The sequence below is a fragment of the Myripristis murdjan genome, chromosome 21 (assembly GCF_902150065.1).
Source record: "Myripristis murdjan chromosome 21, fMyrMur1.1, whole genome shotgun sequence".
NCBI lineage: Eukaryota > Metazoa > Chordata > Actinopteri > Holocentriformes > Holocentridae > Myripristis > Myripristis murdjan.
The window spans coordinates 16,076,326-16,102,405 of record NC_044000.1 but is presented as its reverse complement, the minus strand read 5'-3'; the positions used below and the strand labels follow the sequence as shown (position 1 = coordinate 16,102,405).

Genomic DNA, 26,080 nt, shown 5'->3' with positions numbered 1-26,080 from the left:
CTAAAATACATGGCAAGTCACCTAAAAAATCAAATTATTTTTGATAACTAATCTATTCTGAAGTCTAAACAAAACAAAGTGCACAAAAAGTGAGGACAATTGATCCAATTTAGGTGACCTCCCTTATTTTTCCAGCTGGATATGAATAGTGATAACACTTGCAGTAATATTAACATTCTGTGCATGTGTGTGTGGTTTGACATCCCAGATCCACTATTTCACTTTCATCACAATGTCAAGCTGCAGGTCTACAAGGGTGACCCCTAGTGGTGACATTGTGTACCTTTACATGGGGAGGCAATCCAGAGTGTGAAACCACCCTGGTAAAACAGATTTCCATCAGATCCCATAGATAATGGTAATTTCACAGATAACAGTGAATCTATAATGTGAAGTAAAATGCAAATTAAATCCCCCCCCGAATTTTACCCTGAAGAATAGATTTATAATTTTCTTATGCTATATCTCACTTAAAAGGGTGCTCCAGCTTTTCCAGATTGATAAGCTGGAGCAGAGTGTCTGATAGCTTTTATCTAATGAGATGATCTGCAGTTTCACAAACTGCAATGAGAAAATTGGACCTCCACCTCCAAAGAAATGACAAAAACAGTCAACTGAGAGCACACTGCAGACATACTGCCTACTACTGGGAATGTAAAATAATTTGCACACTTACTGTACACTAGAATTACTGGAAGCTTGTTTGGGATGAAGATTCAAACAAAATAACATGTTAACAGTTTATTTCTGCAATGAGGCTTCACAGTGTTAACCTGATCCACCAGTCCAAACAGCAGGACAGACAAAAAGTGCAGTGGAACAAATGGAATTTAAGAGGCTTTTAGACCTAATTGACACAATGTCAGCAGCGGTAAACATTACAGCACATCTCTGTTTCTATTCAGTGCCTTTTTGTGCTAAAGTGCACTGTTCATTGAATTTGTTTTTATAGTGTATTCCCCTAAAGCCATTAATTGCAAAAAAAAAAAAAAAAAAAAAAAAAAAAAGGAGGTGTCTGAAGGCTCCCTTGTGCACAGCCTCCAATTTAAGTTTACAGACACATCACATGGATTTCAACTGGGGACTCGGCTAAGGTGCCTATTGTGAATTGAAGCTCCTTTAATTCCACCAGGACCGAAAGCAGGCATTTACAGGTCCCTAAAAAGGAAGTGAATCACATAATGTGGCTTAGCTGAAATAAAGTAGGAAGTGGGAATCTGATAATTTAACACATCCATTAGCATTTCAGCTAAGTCAAGTGACCAGGAGGCCTCAGCCATGGCTAATGATGAGCATATTACTACCTTCATTTAAGCAACAGAAAAGAGGTGGGAAGAGTTGCTTTTGTGTTCTCTAAATACTGTTTCTTCATCCCCTGGGTATTTAGAAACCTTATCATAAAAATATCCCACTGCACCCACAATCTGTAGATAGCATTCAGCAGTGGGAAACCAAGAGGGACAGCTTAGTGAAAATAAAAACAGAGCCCCGTGCCGAGAGCTGAGCCTCTCAAGAGATAATGGAGACTGCAGATTTATCCACACACAGCGCACAGAGGCTTGAAATGAAGGGGGACCAGGAGATGTCTAGGGAGCCGTGTCTTTAAGAAACCCACTTACCTGAACATTTATGGAGGCACGAACAACAGTAGACACCAGCACAAATTCAAACAATAACACAACTAGAACCTTGTATTGTCAGCAATAGTTAGCCTCACAGAAAAGTTTCTATATATTTGCGTGAAATGCGGTTTAACGGAAGAATAATGTTCCCAACTGTTGGTATTAGTGGCTGAGAAGTTACATACTGGAGAATTTCTTATTGAGGTGTATTAAATAGCCCACCTGTTTTTGTCAAAGGACTGGAAAACAGCTGCTGCAAAAGTTTGTTCTCTGACGTCCTCAGCACCACGACAATGTCTGCAGGCAGGGTGTCTCTGTTCTTCTCCAAGAATCCATTCACATTGTACAGAACCTGGAGAAAATTACAGGACAACCAATCAATCTTAAAACAATCTACCTGTACTCATCTGTCTTAAGGAGCTTATCTGATTTCTAATTAACTATGAATTTTCTTGGGCCAGACAAAAGCACTGCCCTGCTGTTGTGGTTTTGAGATGCTGGATCAATGCCTGTAGAAGCTTAAAAATCTCATGCAGCACCCTCAGTGCAGCCATTTCAACATGGTTAGCATTTTCAGAGACATGCATTTTTGCTTCACGAACCATTAGCGGCAGACTTTTTTAAGAACCTGAACCTACTTTGTCAATGCACAAAGTCTAAATTCTTATCACTAAATTCTATCAAGTATCTACAATAGATCAATCAGTTTTTGATAATGGCAGGTTTGCGATGTGATGCAAAGACACCAAGACTCATTTTATACCTTTCCTGCATAATGTTGAATTCCAAAACAGAGCTCCACACGTTTTGGTATCCAGAAATACTTGCAGCGCAAATTGTCCTCAAACTTATCTGCGGGGGAGAATTAAAAAAACAAAAACAACAAATCTTAAATACAGTGTAAATAGTAATATTTATCATATGACCTATCATATGACCCCTTTCTATGATTAATTTTGGCTGGCATCTTGATAAAATGCTTGCTATAGGCTCCTTGAAGTCTGTCCCAGATATTGCTCCTTGTCTCACCCACTAATGTCTGGTCAGTGGCCTGTGGGAAGCGGCTCTCCTCGTCCAGCAGGGACAGCAGGCCCATGGGCTTCTGGAGGAACATGTCGAGGATGGGCCTGTTGTCCTCGTACTCGACCAGGCTGGCATCCACTCCCTCGCTCTGGTATTCCATCTAATTAGAGCCAGTGAATATAGAACAATCTACTGTTAATGATTTCACTAAATGACCCCATTAAACAATCTGGGCTAAATATGATTTGTGTATGTTTGGGGGAAATAAAGAGTTTCTAATCAACAACACCAAATAGCTGCAGCTGCACCCGGCTCTGTGTCTACAGCTGAAGTTTACAGCATAATAGAGTCTTTTACTGAATGCATAAAACAGAGCAGCTCTGAAGTAACAAATAGAGCCACTTACTAATTCATAATTTATTTCAATTTGCAAATAACCCAGAGTCATATCATATTATTGCATCTATTTAATTCAGATCAAAAAGTTCCTTTAAATATATATTTTACTAATAAAGTGGAACCAATGGATCTAAACCGTCCTCATGTTTAAGTCATTAACTTGGAATAATCAGTTTCTGTGTACTGCTGGATTGAAGACATCTCCACTATATAAAATTCCCTTTTCCGCTAAGCATCAGGACTACATCAGGGGCAGCTGATACTTCTTTGCATCAGGAGGTTTTTTTTCACAACAGTAAGGCCACATTTTAAATGCTTACTATTGTAATTAATAGGTGGGGGGTAAAGATTTCAACAGTATGACCAGGAGAGTCTTGGAAATTTAAAATAAATGAACATGACCATTACTACTGTCTGCTCCTATGTTGAGTGGAAAACTCCCTTCATAAATGCCTGCACTTCTTATTATTCCTTTCAGAAGACTGTTGGAAAGTAAACACCAACTAAAAGGCATTATGGTAAAACAGTTCTTGATTAATGTCTATTCAATGCCATCAAGGAAAATAAAGACTTCTCGCACTCCAGGGTAAACAACTTCATTAAATCAATTAAGGGAGTAATTTGGTAGTGCGCAACAGGATAAACAATCCTTTACACATCACAGCCTGGCTATGAGCAAAATATTTCATGTTGAGGGCATTTCTGCCCTGATGGATGTATAAGCACACAAATAATATTAAGATGATTGATTTCCATAACAGTGTTTAAAAGGGAATCTGTTTTGCACAGTATATTTTGTTCCGGAGGAGTGCATATTGAACATCGGCCATTTGGTGGACGCTTTTATTCAAAGTGTATTATAATATCATGAGTGCATTCATTTCTTTTTTTTAAGCATGATACATTAGCGTGGATGCTTAGTGCTGGGCTGTGTGTATTCATAATCTTTCCGTGGATGTCAAACAAGGTACATTTTGACACATCCTTTCAAAACACCCACCTGTTCAAGGGCAAATATGTGCTGGTTGAAGTAAAACTGGATCTGCTCATTTGCGATGTTGATGCACAATTGCTCAAAGGAGTTCTTCTTGAAGTTTTCAAATCCAAAGATGTCCAGGATTCCAACATTCATGCCGCTCTCTGCGGCACTTCAAAGGAGAAAAAGGGGACAAACAAACTTATTCTTCTATGTAATGGAACAAGCAAATCCCCAGCAACCATATTAATTGATAAAACTTTAATGATAATCCAAGTTCAACCCAAATACAGAATCTGGTGTGAATGGCCTAGTCTGATGAGAAATCATAAACATCAGCTCTCAAAAAGACAGAGCATATCAAATTACTTTATTTCAGTCTTTACTGATTTAACCTACATTCATTTAAAAGGCTTGCACAAACAATATAAAATATGCCTACAATCCACCACAGAGTGTGATCAAAACAGTTTGTTCAATTCTTGCATTTCATACGCAGTACTGGGAGCTGGCCACTTGACATGATCACTCATTATCCACTGTATGCAGAGGTCACCTTTAGCTAGTGATACTAGGTTATTAATGGCAATAAGAAAAAACGCAAAGATGATTGGAATGGAGACAGGAACTCAGGCTTTTGTACATCTTTGAGAGATGACTCTCTGACAGTCTACGCTCACATTTATGAAGGAATTCTTTTGGATCAATGAACAGCTTCTTTGCAGTCTCTCTGAAGTCTTTTTAATCATCTGAATATTATTTTCTCAGCACGCAACTCAGTATCAAAAATTTATTAAAACTTCTTTTGCTCTCCTTTTGCTTGTCTTGCGCTTGCCCATTGATATTCTCCTCTATGTGTTTGCATCTACCTCTGCAGACTCGTGTTTGCCTCTGCAGACTTCCATAAAGGTCACCAAAGCTTTGCAGAGACAGTGTGATAGTTTCAGACAATTGAAGGCAGAGAGGCTAGAGAGGAATGGTCGATGTCCGCACTAATACTCATCACCAGCTCGCACTCACCAGATATTCATGTCAGGCTGCAGCAGGGAGTTGATGCGATTGACTATCCAGCTGAATAGGCGTCCATACAAGGCCTTGGACATAGCATCTCGGACGTCGGTGGCTTTGTCCACAGTGTTGGTACGGATGATGGTCTCACCCCTGGTAACCACACAGTGGGAGGTCAGGGCCTCCTGGAGCTCTTCGGAGCCGATGCTGAGAAGAGATGCCGCTAAAAGACAGGATTGAGAGTCACTTAATTTGATTTGATGATCATGAGCACATTCACCGTAATGACAAAGTATAGTAAGTATAATAAATTTTGTTTAGAGTTTAAGGCTCCGCTTTTTGCGTTTTTTTCACTGATTTTATATTATTTTTCGGAATTATCTCCTTGAAAATGTAACTGATTTTCACTGTTTTCTGGGAAACAAAATTAAAGAATTGCGAAATATTTCAACACACAACCTTCTGGGTCTCACCATTCTCTAAGGCCTCTGAGTTAGGCACTTCACTCTTATCAGTCTGGTGCTGGGATGTGATGGCGGTGAATTCAATATTGCCAGTATTCAAAATGGCTGAGAGGATTCTGTAAACCGAGTTGACTTCCTAAAAAATAAAGAAGAAAAAAACAGGAAAACACAAATGATATAGCCCTAAAATAAAAAATGACAAAATCTGTTTATTCAATTTTAGTTTTAGTTTACCTCTTCAGTAAAACCGATGATTCGGAAACAGTCCTGAATTGCGTCAAACTGCTCCTTGTACAGTTTACTGGACACAATGTCTTGCATCACTTTGCAGTGCTGACTGTCAATGTACCTGCACACACACAGCAACACTGTCAATGTCAATTTCCATGGTGGGAAATTAATGGTAGTAGGATTACAGCTCAGTGGTATTTACTGGAGGGTCAGTAACCTAACCTGCACTGCTAACCTGGGAGGTGTCTTGTCAGGTAATCTGTAATTCTTCAGCTTATCTTCGTGGTAAAGCCCAGCATAAATGTAATAGAAGATGTGGAAGTTTTTCTCTCCCCTGAAGGAAAACAAAAAGAGCGGTCAGCAATCTATCCAATGTAAAGGCAGTAAGACAAATGGCTGCTTGTTTGGACCAAATCCGAGCCACACATACGCAGCCTGTTTGATGACCCTTGACTTCTCCAGCAGGTACTCTGATATCTTGGCTCCCATGACAGCTCCAGTGGGTGTGAACTTCATCTCCAGGTACTTTCCAAAGCGACTGGAGTTGTCATTGATAGCTGTGCATGCATTTCCAAAGGCCTCTACAAGCGGGTTCACTTGCAGGATCTTCTCACGCAACGTCCTATTGTTTGCCTGAGAGCAACAATAATCTCAATAATCAATAATCTATAGCACATTTTGGACGTGGGTGCATAGTTTTGCATGCAAGTATTAGTTACAGCTCTACAATTAAATGTATATGGTTAGATTAAACACATAAATTATATATGGACATTTAGTCTTTAAGATTTCAGACCACACTGCTACAATACCTTTCCCAAGAAGGTAAGATGCTGAACAATCAAATGAGCGCTCTCTGTTTTCCCAGCACCGCTTTCCCCACTGATTATGATGCACTAAAACAAATGGAGACGGTCACGCATTCTCACTTAATCAAGCAGTTTATTTCAAACTAGACAGAAATCAAGAAAGGAACATTTTACAAAACATAGTATGAAAAAAATCCTTTTAAAATTTTCATCATAAATGTATCAATTCATAATTCATCATTTTATCACAGACAGTGGTTGCAAGATAGGGCAAGATAATTCCACTACTGTGATGACTTTTCTGCATAGTACCTGGTCTTTGCAGAAAGTCACCATGCCTTGGTAGGCCGCATCTGCTGTGGCAAAGATGTGTGGAGGGTTGTCAGCCCGCTTCACACCGTGATACAGCTTAGAGAACTAAGAGCAGACACAAATATTGTACATACACCAACTAAGGCAGCACATATTCATATTATCCAATATGGTACGTGAAATCACTAAGCAATTTTGCGCGAGTAGTCTGTAACCAACCTGTGGAGAGTAGATGCTGAGATTCTGAAAAGGATTTAGAGCGATGAGGATGTCACCAACATAAGTGTATACCTGCAGCTCATCATACCTTTTCTGAAGATGGCTGATTATTGTCTCCTGCAGAAAAGTAAAAGCCGGTATAAAATGTGCTTTATGCACCATGCAAATGTAAGTTGCATTGTCCCCAGAACTGATCAATGAACAATGAGGTAAATACATTAAATCTTACCTCATCCAAGAACTCCAGGTTTACCAGATCATCATCAGGACAGCTCTCTATTATGAGGGTTTTACGAGTATTGATCCTCTCATGCCTGTATGAAGCCAAGGACATGATAATACCTCAGAAAGCTTTAAAATGTCCAACAAATGAGACACAATTATTTGGCTGCCTTGATGCAAGACCAATTCGCTTCCATGGCTTGTTTGATGCCCTTAAGGCCTTCCCTGGGGACGCTTCACCCATTATCACAGGCTCTGATTGCACTTCATCTGTGTTTTGACCTATCACTCTCCAATGGGACCCAATGGGCAGAGGTCAGCACAGAGCCAGCTGGCTCAATGGGACTATGAAAAACCCCAAGGGACACCACAGTGAAAGAGAAACAGAGAGAGAGAGAGAAGCAAAGAGAGACACATAGAGAGCAAGACACAGACAAGGGTGGTTGTCTGTGACTCCTTTTTTATGTTTAATGTGTTTTTATGTGTTTTTATATCCAAATGTGTATGTGCAATAGTTTATATGCATTTGAACATATGTGCATGTGGAAAAGGGCTGCAGTGTGCAGTGGTAAACCTGCCATCCCTATGAAATTACAAAAGAGAATCATAAAACTCCTCACACTCAGATTACCTCTCATTGATCAAAACTGCAATAACAATAAAATATCCCATTCATAAGTATCTATATTCAATTGCAATAAATAATCAATCATATGATGTGAATAGCAAAATATTCAGGCTTCAGGTTACAAACTGTTTCCCCTTCTGCATTCTTATTCATTTACTATTCTGAATATAGTGTAAATGCAACAGAGTGGAAATAAAGTCACATCCCATTTGGTGTTATATTGGCCCTTGTAAAGTGAATAGCTGACATCTGTTCCTCCAAAGATGTACCTTCATAAAATGACTCAAGACCCCCTGTTTCTGCCTTTCTCTTGCTTAGAAACATACTGCATTATTCTGGCTACTGTTGGTACTTTAGAGCTGTCTATGTCTTTATTCCTATCTGAAGTCATTGTGTGCTGATCTACGGCATGAGAGTCTAAACTGGGAAGGCCCAGTTCTCGCCCTACAACCTCCTAATCCCATTATCCACTTTCACTGTGGACAGGAATTCAGGATCAGGCTCAGGCACTCACTACACACACTCTCGGGAGTAAACAGAGCTGGCACAACACCAAGACTCTCAGTCAAGGGCAGGTTCAGTGAACTCTTTTGTAATGAAGATTAAGTATTTCCAAAGTCAGTATTTCTCAGGCAAATAACAAGAGACGTTCTGTGTTGTCACTTGCTGTAATGTGAGGGTGAGAGGGAGCTATCTATCACGCCACGTTTTAGGATGAAATATTTTAGGGGTATATACTGTGTGTGTAATGGCAACACGCTCACACCATCATAACAAAGATCTAGACTTGAATGATCGGGTATTAACCGTCATTATCACTGGTGAATAAAAAGGCTTTATTCCTTAACCTCATTAGCTCATTCACAAAGAATGCCGACTGTGCTGCTGAAATGTTACAATTTTCCACAAGTAAATCAATCTTGGACAGAATATTTACTCCCTCATTGGTTTAATCACACGGGTGAGGGAGTGCTTTGTACTAAACACTCCTCATCAGATGGTTGCCACATCCATTGGCCTAAATGGCATTTATTAATCTAAGGTTAGTCAGCACAATCACTCCCACTGAATTAGTCGCACTCCCCTAACTTCTCTTTAATCACATACTGTAATGTCCATTACTTGGGCTCATCTTCATTTGATGCTAGAGTGTAAGTAGATGAGATCCTGCCCCCTACTGGACAGAAAAAAATATCTCCAGTCATTTTATGCCCTTTTTTCCCCCATTGTATGTCACCTCCACAATGATCACGCTGGTAACAGCACACAAATGAAACATCAACAGCTTAGTCATCTAGGAATATGATTTCTTCTTTAGAGTGAAAAAAAAAAAACAAACAAATGCTGCCAAGGGACTTACTTAGTTTTGGTTTTGCAGCCCACGTTCTGCTGCTCCCGGATGAGAGTAGCTAACTGCTGACTGAGTGCCACATCTTTGCCGTGGGCCTGCTTGATGAAGGGGTGCTCCAGGAGGTGAGTCACAGATGGACGCGCCTCAAAATCCTTTATCAGACACCTGCACGTACAAACAGCCACACACAGTTACCTCATCTTTATGCCATCCATCAGTAAGGAGATAGAGAAAACCTTTGACACCTAAGACAGGCATTTTGGCTGAGTAATTTCCCAATTGTGCAAGGAAGATACCACATTATCAGTTTCCAATCATCAAAACAAAGAAATTAAAGAACTGCAGAGAAACACACTGGGCAAATCACCTGAGCATTTCAGTAAGTTGATTTATCTGGATTAGCTGTGTTGCATGCTCACAGCAGTGGGGAGCTCCTCGCTAATGTTTCTGTGCCTGGGTCACTTAACTGCTTTCCTCTCCTGTCCAAGTACCACATGGTCACCATCACCATGGCCCCAAGTCCAAAAAAAGCCCAGCTGGGGCACAGCGGCAAGCTCTATCTGTGATGTGCACTGTTTGCCAAGAGGTCTGGTTGTTTTGTGATACAGGCCAGTGGCTATACAGGTACACCAGCATTAGCTACTGTATGTGTTGGGGAATGTGCATGTTTTAAAAAATACAGTATCTTCAATAAACCCAGGAAAGACATTAGGGTTTGATTTCTGAACATTCTGTACAGAAAACTACTCCTCCTTCAACTCAAAAATACATTTAACAAGCTTCAACAATCTGCCATTGCGTTGCTCAAAAGACTTAAGCACCTGAATGTGTGTTAGCACTACAACACTAACAATCACAGGCAGACACAAGATAGGAGAAAAACAGCAATCTAATTCCTACCACCTAATCTACACTGAAATTCTGTTTCTTTTATCAGTTTGTTGAGCTCTGAAAGTTAATTCCATGAATTCATTAGTGTCAGGACATTAAGCAGAGGTTGCTGCTATTAGCAGGGCTGTGCTGCCAGGATGCTGAACGTCAGGCCACTTTGTCACAGAAGGCAGCTCTTTGGCTGCACAAGTGCAGACACTGGTGATGCATTTATTATCCTGAAAAACAACCCCCCCTCACACCCCCCAACCCCCACATGCACACACTGTGGCCTAACAGGGCTGAAAAGGCTTCACAAACAGCCTGCAAAGCTTGATAACATTGTCCAGCCTCCCCACATTGTACCCTGGTGGGCTTTGTTTGAGGAGATTATTTCTGATATGATATCACACAATCCATTACCTCAGATTACAGAGGGTGCAATCCAAAAACTATCCAATGAAAACCAAGGCAATAACACTGTATGGTGCAAAGTGAGTAAAAATAAATAAATAAATAAAAGCACTACAACATGTGCTGGCTGGTTTAGGGGGTTATATCCCTTGAGTATACATTTGACTCTATTTTGAACGATCGATAAGTCAGGTGGCAGAAAAAATGAGCCAACAGGCCCTTAGGCTGATGCTTCTTGGATGTATTGTTTGTTTTTTCAATTACTGTTTTTCAATTATTACTTTTCAGTGTATTCCTCCACTGATAATAGCATAAGGGTAAGACAGCACCCACACAAATAACTCAGCAAACAAATAGAATTTTATTTTCTCATTATCGTTTATGCTCACATAGCTCTATATAGTACATATTAAGGCTGTATATTCTGAGCAGCCATTATAGGCCACCACTGACATTATTAGCTCTGAGCAATGGAGGAACTGATAACTCATCTGGACCTTAGATAGAACTGATAATTCAGGTGAATGAGTTTGTTCCTCTGTGGCAGATTTACACAAATGAGAATCAATGAACAGGAAGACAAGGGGGTTGATAGAATCTGGTGATAAAATATCAATTTCAGTTCCCTCCATGTTTACATGTACATTACATTTCTACTGACCATGTTCCCTAAGCTAATGGTCAGCTACTCGTGCTAAGCCTGATTTAAAGGTGCACCCTGCAGAACTGCAGACAGTCGGCTGAAGCGAGGACCTTTTCAACTAAACTGGTGAAATCTGTGGAATAAGCATATCATTTCATGGTTGAGTCTATATGGTTCTCGTCATGACTCACTGATTAAATGATTATTACACATTTTTGTCAGTTGAGTCTTAACAGTCCTCACTTCAAGCCACCGTTGGCAATTCTGCATAGTGCACCTTAAAAACAACTTTAGTCATGTTTATTTATTTATTTATTTTTGGATCATTTCACAAGTCAAAATTGTGCCACTTCATGCAAAAATTACAGAATCTATTTGTAACAGGTCTATGTTATTTTCAACAACACTGGTCTGTAGAAAAGGTTTGCTTTTAATCTAAAGTCCTGTACAAAAGAGCAACAAGACCAATTGTGAAAAACAAAGTCGTAACAAACTATTTAAAATTCAAGATTCCTTACAGTTCAGGGTCCAAAAGTAGTCAACAAAAGATTTATCATATTCAACTCATTTTCCACTGACAGCATGTTACAGGTTGTTTCTAGTAACAAGGACTGCTGCTTCTTCTTGTGCGAGTGCATTCCCTGTCTCAAACTCATCAGATGTCAACCTGCCAGCATGGCAGCCTATCAGACTGGTTTGACTTTAAATGACTGAATTAATTACGTTACTGATGATTCAACTTTGCTTACAGAGGAACATGCATGATGGCTGAAGGGAGAGGACACTTACTGGCCAATGAAGTGACAGAAGCTCCTGCACCACTGATCTGGATTGCGTAGTGTAGGAGAGGGATTTCTGAAATGAAATCAGAGCACACACACGCACGCACGCACACACGCATGCACGCACACACGCACACACACACACACACACACACACACACACACACACACACACACACACACACACACACACACACACACACACACACACACAAATTAGTCCTTTCAACTGTAATAGCCTATACAACTCACCATACAGTATAAATATCTGAACAGTCACTTTAATCAGTGCTTTCAAATGACATCAACATCACTGGAAATTGTAGATTGGGCATTTCCACTGTATTAGCTGACAAATGGTAGCTGGCAGGGTGTGACCATCAGACTCCTGTGAGAGTTTTGGTCCATGGACGAGCTGGTATGGGGCCAGGTCTGTGCCAGCCAAAGAAAAAGTGACAAATGATAACAGCTCTTCCACTGTCTGGCAGGTAACATCTGCCATGGGGAGCCAAAAGTTATGGCAGCCAGTTATACCTCTGTCAGCAGCATTTACGGAGGCCATCTATAATGAGGCTAACACTTTTCAAGTGCTGCAGCGTGCATGATGACAGGAACCAGGACTGTACAGGGGACCAAGGCTGGCCCGGACCAGGAGCTACTGTCTGACAGCTGGATGGTGGGACTTCTGTTACCGTCAGGTAAACAGTGTCACACGCAGTCAAGTTATCAATTATTTAATGGATATTTATTACTTCACACATGTATTGTCTGACAAAGCTACCAGGTTGACAACATGAACATGAACACATGAAGGATTTAAAAAAAAAAAAGAAGAAAAAAAAAAAACACTGAATAATTTTTGGGATTTGAAAAATAAAAATAAATTACTTTCATTTTGTTTATCACAAAACATCCAGAGCCAAGCTTGATGCAGTTATACACTAAATGACAACCTATTTAACATCTTTTTTTGATGGGGGGGTACAAAATCTGTCATTTTCCGCAGCACTAAGTTAGTTGACTCTTTGATAAGGATTCAGACAGGCAATCCTTTCTGAAGTGCAGATCAAAGCCAGTAACTGACTGCTTCAATGCAACCTCTAATATGAGCCTGAAGCCACGTTCTCGCCTTGATGTTGTACCATACTGCTTATACATTACAAAGTCAATACACCAGCACATTGCTGATAACACTGTCAAGTGCCCTCATTGTGCTTAGCAAATTCAGGCATTTTTTTTCTTTCAGTATTTGTGAGGGTGCTGGCTCATATTGTAAACACAAATGGCTTATTCAAATCTAGGTCCAGGCAGCGCTTGTACTGTCAAACGTTCGTCAAAGTGGATTGAGGCAAAATCAGAGAGGTGTCAACAGCACTTGAAGGCTGTAACTAAGCCATGGAGAAAGACAAAAATCATGCCCATGAACTATGTGAGTGTGATACTTGGCATGCTGAATTCATAATTTCTCCAATTCTCATAAGACATAACACATTCTGATTATTCATTCAAGCAATTTCTTAGGTAGAGTTACAGAGGACAATCACAGTTTGACTGCTTCGCGTAATTCTACGGTGTCAGTGCTCAAGAGCCACTGAAAATTTTTAAGTATTACTGTGCTCTCTTTTTGTCTAATTCAGCACACAGGTCATTATTTTTAAAGAAAGAAAACAGGCGAGGTGATGTCAAGACCTTCAAGCATGATAATCATAGTCAGCTAATACTAATAAAAACAGTTGCTGATTTTTAAGAGAAATTAGGAAACATTTTCCCTGGTATATGTAGAATTATCCCAGGTCCCAAGATACTTGCTCCAGTGCCAGGCCTCAAAAATGGCCAAAATAAATAAATAAATAAATTAATTAATTAATTTAAAAAATATATAAACGAGGTGGAGATGTTGTTATATTTATGATTGACTGAACTACAGTAACTACAGTAAATATAATATTTTGCAAGCTTGCCTGGCATTCCCTTGTTGGTCCATTTAAAACTTAATTGATAATTATAACTTGGTTAATTACTAACTGAGCTGAAATACAAAAATGTGATTTCTGTATAGTGATATACTTAAAATATACAAATTAATAAAATATGCAATCATGATTAATAATACTTTGAACAAGACTGACATAAAAAGTCAGAAATGAATTTTAGTGTGTAATAACCTTTAAGTGGGCACCAGAATGAAAAAACGATGGCCTTTAGACAAGCAGAGCAAGGAAAGAGTACAGAAGACCAAAATAACGACTTATTCAGCGAATGGACCACCCGCTCAAAAATTCAGCTCATCCATCACCGCAGCCGGAGCAGCAGCAGTTCTTTGCGCACACATGAATGAACACGAAGAACTACTGCGACATTTATCATGTCCTCAAACTCCCCAACAACATCGCCACATGATAGGCACTGGAGACCACACAGAGCAGTAAAATAACTGCAACAAAGATGTAAACATTAAATTTTTTACTCCTGACTGGAGTGTCACCCAACCACCCACTGATTTCCAGTCAGGGATCAAGACAGCAACAGTGTCTGCTACTGGGTGGGAGGACTGCTCAATTTATGACATTAAGGTATAAAGTGACTAAAACTCTACCAACACAACATTTATTTTTTGTCTAAATTGAGTGTGAATGTAGAAAACTGAGGTCATTACTGTTTGTGTAAATGATGACTTTCCTTTTCACACACCCACAATGAACGATTTGTTGCCATGAAAGAGAAATATGGAGGGCAATACTAGCAAACAAAATTTTTGATCTAGCATTATTCCTGGGGTCCTTCTGTGACACACAGAAGAGCTAACATGTTGTAATCCTCTACAAGTAAAAGGTTTCCTAATATCTTTGAATAACAGTTTGTGCCAGAGGCTATTAAATCTCACACTGAAATACAAAGTAGACTTGTAAATGAAATGCACAGTTGCCATTGTGAACATGACATAAAACATGGTTTGAACTTTACCTCTAACTGTAAAATTTGCGTTATCTGCAATTATGTTAACATCATTATCTGCAGAGTTCAGTGACATGTGGGTTTAACATGACATTAATCAACACATAATCACTGGCTGACTTTGGCTCATTTCAAACTTGATTTTTATTTTAGATATCAGACACAACATTAACAATACAACCGTGCTGATGTCCCTCATCGTTGACTGTTCTGCTCTACAGATTTCATTGACTGTTCTGCTCTACTGTGACTTTTTGCTGAAGACAGTGTCTCTCACCAGCACACTGGCCTGGATTCCTCTTGCTAAGCCCATGATTTGATTAGCCTTTGTTGGCTTTGACAAGTCATTATTTACTTCTATCATCTCGCTTGTTCTGGTCCCTGCTCAGACAGATACAAGTACTGTTAAATATGTGGCTAATATCTACAGGGATCTGGCTGAATAAACACAACCTTGGACGTCTTTGCCAATTGTCGGTAACCTTCACAGCCTTTTTACACACACTTCCTTTTGACTTTACACGGTCACTCCGAAGCTATACGGGGCACGAGAACATCGGCGCGAGCAATTAAACTTCCCACATATTGAACATCACTGATCATTATTGTCTTGTGTTCCCATAATTAATTTTGCAGTTGACGATTTTACAGCTTTAACCTTTCATATGCTCCATTACCTCCTTTCATGGTTACCATGGTCCTCACATATCTATCATACACACTGCAGCAGACACAATTTCAATCAAGCTTTTCATCATAACAAAAAGCAAACAATAGTGGGGGGACCTGCAGAAGCTGATTTCTTGAATTCAACTTAAATGTTACGACTGAAACTAAAAATATCTATTATCTGTGCATGGTTTGAAGGTGTTTGTACATGTACAGATGTTAATATTACACATCAGTCACCGCTTGTCAGCAATTAGGCATTTCTAAAGTGGCAAGGTGACACTAGTTCATGGAGCTCAACAGCGTCCCATCTGGAGCTCCTGTTATCCTCTCTGGCCTGGTGGGAGGGGAGTCATGTTCACCTGTGCAGGTTCCCATAGCACAGCAGTACCATAATGGTTATGATACTTTTGTGACACAAGCCCAAGAGTGATGGTAGTGGTGGGTAATTAATTAATCCACAAATAAGGTCACTACATCTTCTGTTTGACAAAGGGGAGATTCTCCAATCTGGGCTTATACATGTTACATCAGGGGGAAAAAAAGAACAAGGCCCACATATAGCAAACACCACAGCAGAAATGTGGGGAGACAGACAGTGCTACAGCTGCTTAGCCAATTACATACTGTATGAGCACAGCCACAAGAACGACATCCGCTGCTGTAACATAGATCAACGGCGAAAATGTATAAGATGAAGCAGAACCGGGTTGTATTTTTCATACTGTTTGCTATGTAGATGTGTTTCTAAGAGGAAAAATGATAAGCAGGATGATGAACTGCATGACAGTCAGTTCTGCGACCTGGAGATACATTACCGCTCACACCTGTAAAATATCAGAATGATGAAAATGCCTAGTGCATGTTTTAGTGCCTGTGAGGATTTCATAAAACACATACTAGTCAAGGACAATACTTTATCAGGATAATGGCTTGTGACATACTAAACTGAAAGAGCACCAGGGTACGTGGGAAATGCAATATGTAAAAACATTAAGAACAATAAAATCGAGAATTTTACAATCATCAAAACCTGTATGACATATCACTCTAATTTCTGTGCGCATCTTTGTGTATCGTTCTCAATGTGCCATCGTGGCTGCCGACACAAAGGTGAAACACATTTCCCTATTTAGATGGAAGTTCGTATTGGAGAAATAATTCACACAGCCTTTCCTTGTGATTTTTGTCTACCTTGCTGCATTGATGAGAAAATACATTTGAGATAAATGACATGTTAACAGAATCATTTCATGGTTCAGCACACTCACTCAGTGATTTATATTGGAACCGCCCAGCCTAAGGTCCCAATTCATACAATTTATGGACCAGGGCAAAATATGTATTTTGATTTGAAAAGCACCTCTGTAATGCCACTTTATTACATGGGTCTAATTCTATTCACGGTCATACTATCTCTCTTGTTATCCCCAAAATCAAACAGCCTTAGAAAGCTGTAATAATGAAATGGGATTGGACATACTATGGATGAACAGAAATACACAGGCCCCCTCTTATCACAACTACTGCTAAATGTTGGATAAAGACACTAAATATGCCACCTTTATTACCTGCCACACAGAGTATATGACAGAGAGAAGCATACATACATTTCCATATTGCTATTGCCACTCTCCCAAAATAAATACAATCCCTAGGCTGCTTCTACACTACCCCAAAAGGTGATGTAAGGTGCACGCCTCCCGCAAAACTGAGAGTAACCTTGTTCTAGGTGCACTGAATTAATAGCATACATTTTACCAAGACATCCTCCTTTCAGCCTTCTGTGATCTTGTAATTTTGGTGATCTATTTTATGTTCTTGTTGTATTTGGTTGTGATAAACTACTGTGGTCGCTCCCATAATTCCTGTGACACAAGGCAGGCATGTTCCTCCTCTGGCTTGGTGGGGAGGAGATAACATTGTGACGGGTGGGTGGTGACAGCCTCATCTCAATGTGAATGGAGCTAATCACCAATGCAAATTGCAATCAGAAGGGCATATCTTTACCTAACTGGGAGATAATTACATGATTGTGCTGATAACAAAAGGTCAACTGCACGAACCACCAAAGCTTTCAAATGATCATCCAATGCAAACTGTCTCCTGCAGTGAATATTTTCATTTTAAATCACAGTATTAATTTTAAGGCCAAACACTCCAACAATTTTTCATGCTATAAATTTTAAACATTCTGCATCTATGACTGCATCTGCTGATTATTCAGCACATTTAGTCAAAGATAGGGAAAATGCAATGAAAATAATAATTACACATCAAATCACGATGATCTAATTTAATAAATACTTGTTTTGGGAATTTAATTTTGGAAATGAGAATAAAAAACATTCTGCCTTTTGTAAGGAATGCCATTAGTATTTAGCCATTGGCTGCTGGGTTTTTCCATTTCACACTGCACTGATCCACTGTCAAATTCAGCTGGTCATTGTCCTTCTGACAAAATCAAGAGCATTGTGGAAAATTTGAGTGACCCAGTGTTGAGTAAGCTGCCTCCAGCTGTGTGGTAGGAGCACCCTCTAGTGGTCTCACCGTGGGATCTTGAAGAGAGCTTTGACTGGATGCATCTCTGCCAGTGGGGGATCTCCATCAGCCAGCTCGATGGCTGTGATGCCAAGCGACCATACATCACAGCGGGCATCGTACGAGTAGTCATACTGCTGCTCGCAGGCAATGACCTGGCACCACATGGAGAACAGGGAGTGTGAGCCAATACTGAAATTCACAAAAAACATCATAGCTGAAAGTCTTAAAATCTTGTTTTCCTTAAAACTGCCAATAAGCTGGGATAACATCTGTTTTTCCAATGTAGTGTCAATAAAGTGACAAAGTCTTGAACCAAATCTGCACACTTAATGTCCATAGTGTATATTGTATATAGGATTGCATATAGGCGTGTATATATATATATATATATATATATATATATATATATATATATATATATACTGTCAATTTTATTTTATTTTAATCTTTTTTTTCTTTTTTTTTGCACAGTGCTGGAGTTGTTGCCATTGCATTTCACTGCTGTTATACTTGTACATTCATGCATATGACAAATAAAAATCTTGAATCTTGAATCTTGAGATAATGCTATAATTACTTCTGAGGTAATTAATTTAAGAAACAACAGACTGTATGATGTAGGATACTGACTTGCTGTAACACTGTTATAGGTGAACCTTTTTATGATCTTTATTGAAGATGATGTGGCACAGTTCCAGACATCAAGACTGTTTGAACATGGGAAGGTAGGTCAGCTGAGTTGTCATTGCTATGGACCTCACTTTCCCACCGTCAATAATTATTACTGACACTACATTTTACATCTGGGTTTATTCTAATTGCCCCTGAGGTCCCTTCCTACCAGCCCAATCACCGCACCTCATTTCTGCCAAAGTGTAAGCTGGGCGCCACAGACTCCCAGCTATTAACCTTGAGGCGACCTCAAGAGCTGGGCCCGTGGAGGGGAATGCACAATGACTCAGGAGAGAGTTACAAAGAAAGCTCCCTCTCGCTCTCCAACACAGATATATCGCACTTTGCTCAGTAAAACAATCCCATTAGATCATTCCATGTGAAAACAATCACATTATTCTGTTAATGCATCACTAGAAATAAGCATTTGTGTATACTGAAACATCAAATCTGACCTCTGGAGCCATCCAAAAAGGAGTCCCGACTGATGTATTTCTGCGCAAACGTGCACTTGTCAGCTGAGCAGAGACGCCTGAGAAGAATTCAAATAATAGTCACAGGCTACGTATAAAAATTAAGGGTTCATGTTAAAATGAGGATACTGGTACGTTTAACAGTATGACTGTGGTAAGACTATGAATGAAATTTACAACCCCGACTAAATGTTTGAATCCATCAATAAATTCTGGCACATAATTTAGTGTGGCAACCTGCCAAGCAGCAATAACAATGGGCCATAATCATTTCAAATTATGTAGGACAGATTTTTATCAGCATGAGTCCACTTCATCTCCACGACACAGAGGACATAAACATGCCTGGGGGTGACTCAAAGTCATTTGCCTTAACAGCTTTCTTTTAATATGCAGGGGATCAAATAATGCAATTTAAATGAGCAATAATAGCCTTGGGTTAAGGCTATGGTCCATGAAATAAAAAGATGTTATGGTGAGCAAGGAACTAAAGTGTGCAGCACATTAAATGATTTATCCATGTGCTTGCATTCATCTCTTCCTCTTTACAAACAATGCCACAGAGATGTGCTGCGGACACTTCCCATAGATTAACAGTCAATGACCAGAAATGACTAATTTATCCAAGAATGAACCTCAGACAACAAGATAACGCTGAGAAACACTTCTAAAGACTTTGTTTATACATCAGTCTTTTTCTGCGAGCCATGAATTGGCTAAATTGCCCCTTTCAACAAGAGAACAAAGACCATTACCAAAGTCAACGAGTTTGACTCCTCCCTCGGTTGTCAGAAGGATGTTGTTGCCTTTGACGTCACGATGGATAATCCTGTTGTTGTGTAAATGCTGAAGACCCTTCCCAGCCAGAGGAAGAAAAAGAGAAACACTAGTGCTTAGCATGCATCAGTGGCCCCATTATTAATCATTTGTGATTAGTATAATTTGAATCTGTTGCATACAAGTGCGACAGTGCCATCTATATAAAGGAGCACCCACAGCTGTTCAAAAGTAGAGAAATCCATTAACACCCTCCACACTACCCGTGCCTAAATAGATCCTTAGCACGCACTGTGTGTGTTTGCATGCAACCTCGTTCTCAACATGAGGAGCTTTGCAGCGGGCCGTCTTACCAAGAGGGCACCGTATAAGATGTATGAGATAACCGGCTCCTGCAGACGCTGGCCTCGCATGAGAAGGCCTTTGATGAGTTCTGTGACAGAGCCGCCGTTGCACAGCTGGGAGGGAGAGACAGAAACAACAGTGACTCCTCCATCACTCACCTCTCTAGATTATGATTCATGGGGACAGCTATCCCACACACAGAACCACGAGAGTCACGGCTCCAAAAAGCTAGGAAGCATGACAGCATCAAGATTCATGTAGGTAGGTTGGTGTGATAAACTGATACTTGAATGTACTTTGTAATCTTCAGTAATAATAAAAAAAAAACTTTGAGTAAAAGGTATACAGTATTTGGATGGAAATAAAAGCAGGAGTTCATTTTAACAAGTACTATCAGATCTGATAAACCCTCCTATGCTAGGCCATATCATATAATACTAGAGTCACAATGAAATGAACATTTTTTTTTCAACTTTTTCGACAACTAAGTAAAACATCTAAGAATGCACAGTTTGCAAGATTTTTTGGGGTGGAAAAATTCAAGACTGTGCTGTGAGTTTCAAGTTTGGCCTTTGAGTGCCTGGTTCGATTGTGTTGAAGGTTAGGAAGAAGCTGAAGCAGATTGTGCGCATGATGTTCTTGTCAATAAAGCTGACAGTGAGATTGCGCTACGTACAGTTATAAATAATAGGTATCAACATTTTTAACACAGCCTGAGTTGAAAAATACCAAACTCATCCTTTAATATGGCTGATGGGAGTGACCCACTGTGTTGGATTCTTGCAAACCGCCTTGGCCAATAAAACTGATGCTGAGTCTGACTGGAGAATGAGCACGGACCCATGAGAAATCCCGACGCACTCACCTCCAATACCAGCCAGAGCTGTCCGCCTGACAGGTTGTCTGACTTGTAAAACATGCCATAAAACTTCACCACGTTGGGATGGTTGGACAGCGACCTCAGGATGTTGTATTCTGCCTCTATCTCCTCATCCACGTCCTTTGAGTCACACAAGAAAACAGGCAATGTCTAAGAAAGTATCGTTGAAGGCGCAGCTATATAATAATCCTAAACTTTCAGTAACAGTGATGCTCAAACATTTCCAATGGCATCTCAATTCTAATCAGAGCAGAAAACCAGGTAATAAGTCAAGTTAAATTAGATCCCTAAATAAGGGTTATAAACACAGAGACAAAGGAAGGGACGGGCCGTGGTACTAAACTACTTCTGGAAGTGCTTTTCTATCAAAGTAAATCTCAGAGGAAAGGGAAGAGCAACAGTCAGAGAGGAAGAATTTCTCTTCCTGGATGTCTGAGTGATAATGTCAGCAGTCTAATCAGGGAGAGGGATGAGGGAGGAGGCAGCTTCATCTTCCTGGCCATCAGGAGAGCATCATGGGGGATAGGACTGCCACGATGAGGATTGTTCCATTGACACAATCACAAGTACGCCTCAGACCAAGTCTTTCTAACACAATAGGCTCCACTGCAGGGCCTGCGGCATTCTTATCACACACAGACAAATGAATGGATATACAGAAAGGATATAGTCAATTCAAGAGCTACACTTTCTAGAAAGGATGTATGAGACTTGACATGACAGGAAATAAATGAAAAGGGGACACGGTGCTATATATCATCAAAGCATGTACAACCACAGCTGCATTAAGAAAGCTGAGAGGAGACCGGATGAGGAAAAAGTGCTGGCAACTTACTCTGTTTGTGTGGTTCGAATGCTGAGACAAGCCAAACAATGGTGACGAAAAACAAAATTGATTGTGTTAGCTGACGCACACAAGCTAAGTCCTCACAGAAAAAAATAGCAATAAAAACTCCCAACAGAGAGGGACACACACTAATCCCAGATCACTTGGGCTGTGACTCTGGCTTAACATCGATTCACTGGTTGGCAATTTGAGTTAACAATGATTTTTCTTTTCTGCAATGAAAATAATTCTGTAAATAAACCCATGCAATGAAGTAAAAGTATCCCTTTCCCTCTAAAATATATTACAAAAAAACAGAAACAGACATACGTTGCATTTTTTATTTATTTTTTTATTTTTTTAGGAATCATGAATAAATCAATAAATCAATGCAAGGCATTTCAGATTGATTCAGGCCAGAGTCAGAGTGACTCATTCTATTTATTGCTTATATCAGATCAATTAACTTGAACTGGCAGATTTCATAATCAATGCATCAGTGCAATGGATGAATTTGCTATATTCCTACAGATCATGATTTTTATTAGCTCACTTAGATTAAAAGTTTTAGCCAGAGTATCGTACACATCCAACATTACGACAGAAGTCTCTGGGGCTTTTGAATTAAATTAACTGATCGATACTGTGCCCTGGCATTTCTGTACATGCTTCCCCAGTGGGCGTGTTAATTGATTTTTTTTTTTTTTTTTGGAGAAAAGCAGAAAAAAGAGCTGTACCAGATCTATAGCAGTGCTGGGCTCTGTGCAGGGTGGCACGATGACAGTGGATTGAGCTGACTTACGTTGATCGGGTCCAGCACTTTGACGGCTGCTTGACTCCCATCCTTCTTGTTGGTGACTCGGTAGACTTTTCCATAGGTTCCTTTACCAATGGTCTCCACTATGTCCCAGTTACCTGATGGATCCGCCAGATTCTCCAGGCCAATCATGCTGGACTTGTACGGATATAGTCCATACAGTGACCTCCTGAGGAATAATAATGTTAAAACTTTATTTGTATAGCACCTTTTTCATACAAGAAATGCAGCTCAAAGTGCTTTACAAAACAGAGGTTACTCGCACCAAGGGTTCAAACGTAAACAGACATAGAAATGCAACATAAGATGGAAAATCAGCGTACTTTTCTTTAATACTGCATCCTCATTTAATAACAAAAAGGAATGAGACACGCATTTTTGTTTTTTTGTCACACATTTTACCTTACCAAAAAAATGCAGCTCCTCCAATTTTTAGCAATATTATGTTTTTGATAATATTTTGATTAATTGCTCAGCTCTATTACAAAGCACAAAATAAAGTTTGGGTATATAATACAAATATCTTCTTCAGGTATAGCTTTATATTGTATAAAATATATATTTTTTCATATGGAACAATGCTCTGAACATAAGAGTACAAGCAAATCTTTCAGTGTTTGCACATGACATCTCTTAGTCAATGGCAATAAGGTCAAAATCATGAATGCTTCCTTGGTTAAAATGTTCTGTTTTATGCAGAAGAGGTAAGACTTTCTACAACACATTAAGGGCTGCAGACTTTTTGTGGTGAGAGCAAAGTTTGCACAAACTAAGTGAAATGCTAATCCATGTCTGATTCTTAATACTCTTGTCCCTTCCAGAGAAAGCCTCTTAATCAAGTCAAACTAAACATATTAGCAGTTCAGCCTCACAAACAAGTCTGTGTTCACAGGCTTTGGCACTGCTGCAGCAAGAAGGCAAAACACAACCAATTTTATAACTCAAAAAAAGTGTGAGGTAATTAATTAAGTATGATCTGTTTACATCCCATTGTCTAGGTACAGTACAGAACAGTGCATACTTCCCCACAAGCCTACTGATTCAGCTCAGTGACAGCACTAGATGTACCAGGGGAGCCACTTAACAGGTTTAAAGCAGGAGAAATGAAAACAAAAAACAAAGCAGACGGCTCCAGGTTGAGATGACGGTACTGTACTTACATTGCGAGTGTTACTTTCTTCTGATTCATCAGGGCTCAGACAAATGACTAACAACTAAAGAGATTCAAGTGATCATAATACAACAAGTAACAAGCAAGAGCAACGGCACTTGCTTCCCCAAGAGGACGGGAAACACGCAACATCTCCCAGACACTGACTTAGCCCTCTCCGCAGGACCTTGTCACTGGCCGCTAAGAAGCACAATCTCCTCAAGATCGATTGGATTGGACAGAGATTAGCTTGACGAGTGCCGCCCTGAATGAGCAGTGAACCGGTGCCACCGTCATGCAAACAGTGTTTGGTGAAATGATTCTGGTGTCTTACAGACTATGCAAAACCAGGAAAGATGCATTTCCTGTAATGACACAGTCACAAGGACTAATGATCAACAGCGATGCAGGAGCCTGGCATGAATCATCCTTCCAGTGGGTTTTCGAGTGATGCCACCGTGACCAACTCCATGTGAGATCAACGGTGCAAAGCAAGACATGTCAAAAGAGCTGAGATTGTAACTAGAATAACGTGATAGATTAGGAAATAACACTGGCATGCTTCGATATAGGTGTCCCATTTTCAGAAAATGATAGATATTTCAAATAAACATGATGGAGTGTAATGCTTGCGAATAATCTCACCACTGTTCCACGTGTCATAAACGTGTTGTGCATCACAGGTCGAGGCTGTACGACCCCGAAGAGAGGAGGGGGAGTCGTTTTGCGGGAGTTCAACAAATTGATGTGAAAATAATAAATGATGTTTAACCCTCAAGGGCCCTAGGATCACATGTGATGACAGATTTATGAATTGTTGTGCGTGTAGGTGGAACAACGGTTTAAGGCTTGATGGTACATGGATACACCTTTGGTCTATGGAGATTTTCAAACATGCAGCACAGAGATGCAACTGATATCCTTCACATTGTCCTTCATGAGAGGCAATAACAGCACAGGGGGGAAAAAAACATCTTTTTTTCTAAAACTGTGTGACACACAACTAAATAGGGATTATAAAGAGAGCGAGAGACACCACTTTCATCCTCAGGCTGATAATCTGTCATGGGTCATTCTAAAATTAATTGCCCACTGCAAGTGCAAGTGAATAATGCATCACATATACCTTATTAATCAGCAGGATCCAAACGTATTTTCTTGCCATTTATTACTGTCATTCTGTTTTCGCATGGTGCTTGGGTATCTACACAGCACCTATACAGCATTTTGAACGCACTGCCAGTCACCTGATGTCAGGGCATCATCGCCAACTTTTGTAACAGAGGGCTCATATTGCTCTAGAGCGCCTGTTAATTTTCAATGGCTGGTAGCAACAGATACCCGCTCTACAATATCAACTTTCTCCTGCAACCTCCAAAACAAAGGTTCATGTCTCAAAAGTTCGACGGCATCGACCTTGAGGGTTTTTTTTATTGTTTTCAGTGAACTAAACCTAAGCTAAGCAATGGTTAATGTCTACTATGAACAGCTATGTCTTTCTGGAAGAGCATCAAAAACGCTAACACAGCCCATAACAAAAATACGATGCATGAATTTCAGGTTGCACAGCAAATCAACTCCTGCACTGTCTGACCCTGGATCAAAGACACCTCTATCGGCAAAGTACAAAAGGTACTGTATTAACATTTTTGTATCAGCGGTCTGGCAGCAACCTATACCTCTGCATATGTAGCTTTTACTCGCCGTTGTGTATCAGCAATTCTACTTTCAAAAAAATGAAGTGATCTCTCAAAGACAAACGATGCTTAGATCATAAACCAAAAGTCACACATACCTGCTGTCGACTGCTGATGCTGTGTCACGGTCTGCCAAAGTGTCTGAGCGTCTCTCCCTCCCACCAAAATGCCCTGACTAAATCATGCTAATCAAACGGGATAAATAATTCATTCACTCGTAATCTGCAATGCGATCTACTTTTAAATATTCAAGTGGCAGATGTAGCCACTCATAATGGTGGCTGATATGAAGCATCTCAGGT

At 39.9% G+C, this 26,080-nt stretch overlaps 1 protein-coding gene across 5 annotated transcripts in view; it reads right to left on the bottom strand.

Annotated features, from left to right (window-relative positions):
• The window catches only part of myo3b (myosin IIIB), a 63,922-nt gene that overhangs the window by 34,837 nt on the left and 3,005 nt on the right, over positions 1-26,080 (bottom strand). For 2 of the 5 annotated variants that reach the window (XM_030080179.1, XM_030080184.1), the window contains exons 3-24: positions 22,917-23,100; positions 22,124-22,144; positions 21,274-21,408; positions 20,417-20,521; positions 20,042-20,141; positions 19,269-19,345; positions 18,148-18,293; positions 11,981-12,046; positions 9,274-9,429; positions 7,293-7,377; positions 7,064-7,180; positions 6,845-6,949; positions 6,536-6,619; positions 6,154-6,356; positions 5,959-6,057; positions 5,727-5,841; positions 5,502-5,628; positions 5,041-5,251; positions 4,045-4,192; positions 2,652-2,805; positions 2,386-2,474; positions 1,845-1,974 (exon numbers count right to left, since the gene is read on the bottom strand). In XM_030080179.1, coding sequence (XP_029936039.1) covers positions 1,845-1,974; positions 2,386-2,474; positions 2,652-2,805; positions 4,045-4,192; positions 5,041-5,251; positions 5,502-5,628; positions 5,727-5,841; positions 5,959-6,057; positions 6,154-6,356; positions 6,536-6,619; positions 6,845-6,949; positions 7,064-7,180; positions 7,293-7,377; positions 9,274-9,429; positions 11,981-12,046; positions 18,148-18,293; positions 19,269-19,345; positions 20,042-20,141; positions 20,417-20,521; positions 21,274-21,408; positions 22,124-22,144; positions 22,917-23,100 — 2,657 coding nt within the window. Of the gene's footprint in view, positions 1-1,844; positions 1,975-2,385; positions 2,475-2,651; positions 2,806-4,044; positions 4,193-5,040; positions 5,252-5,501; positions 5,629-5,726; positions 5,842-5,958; positions 6,058-6,153; positions 6,357-6,535; positions 6,620-6,844; positions 6,950-7,063; positions 7,181-7,292; positions 7,378-9,273; positions 9,430-11,980; positions 12,047-18,147; positions 18,294-19,268; positions 19,346-20,041; positions 20,142-20,416; positions 20,522-21,273; positions 21,409-22,123; positions 22,145-22,916; positions 23,101-24,091; positions 24,271-26,080 lie in introns of those variants that run through there. The other 3 variants (XM_030080180.1, XM_030080181.1, XM_030080183.1) reach the window with 2 other exon arrangements.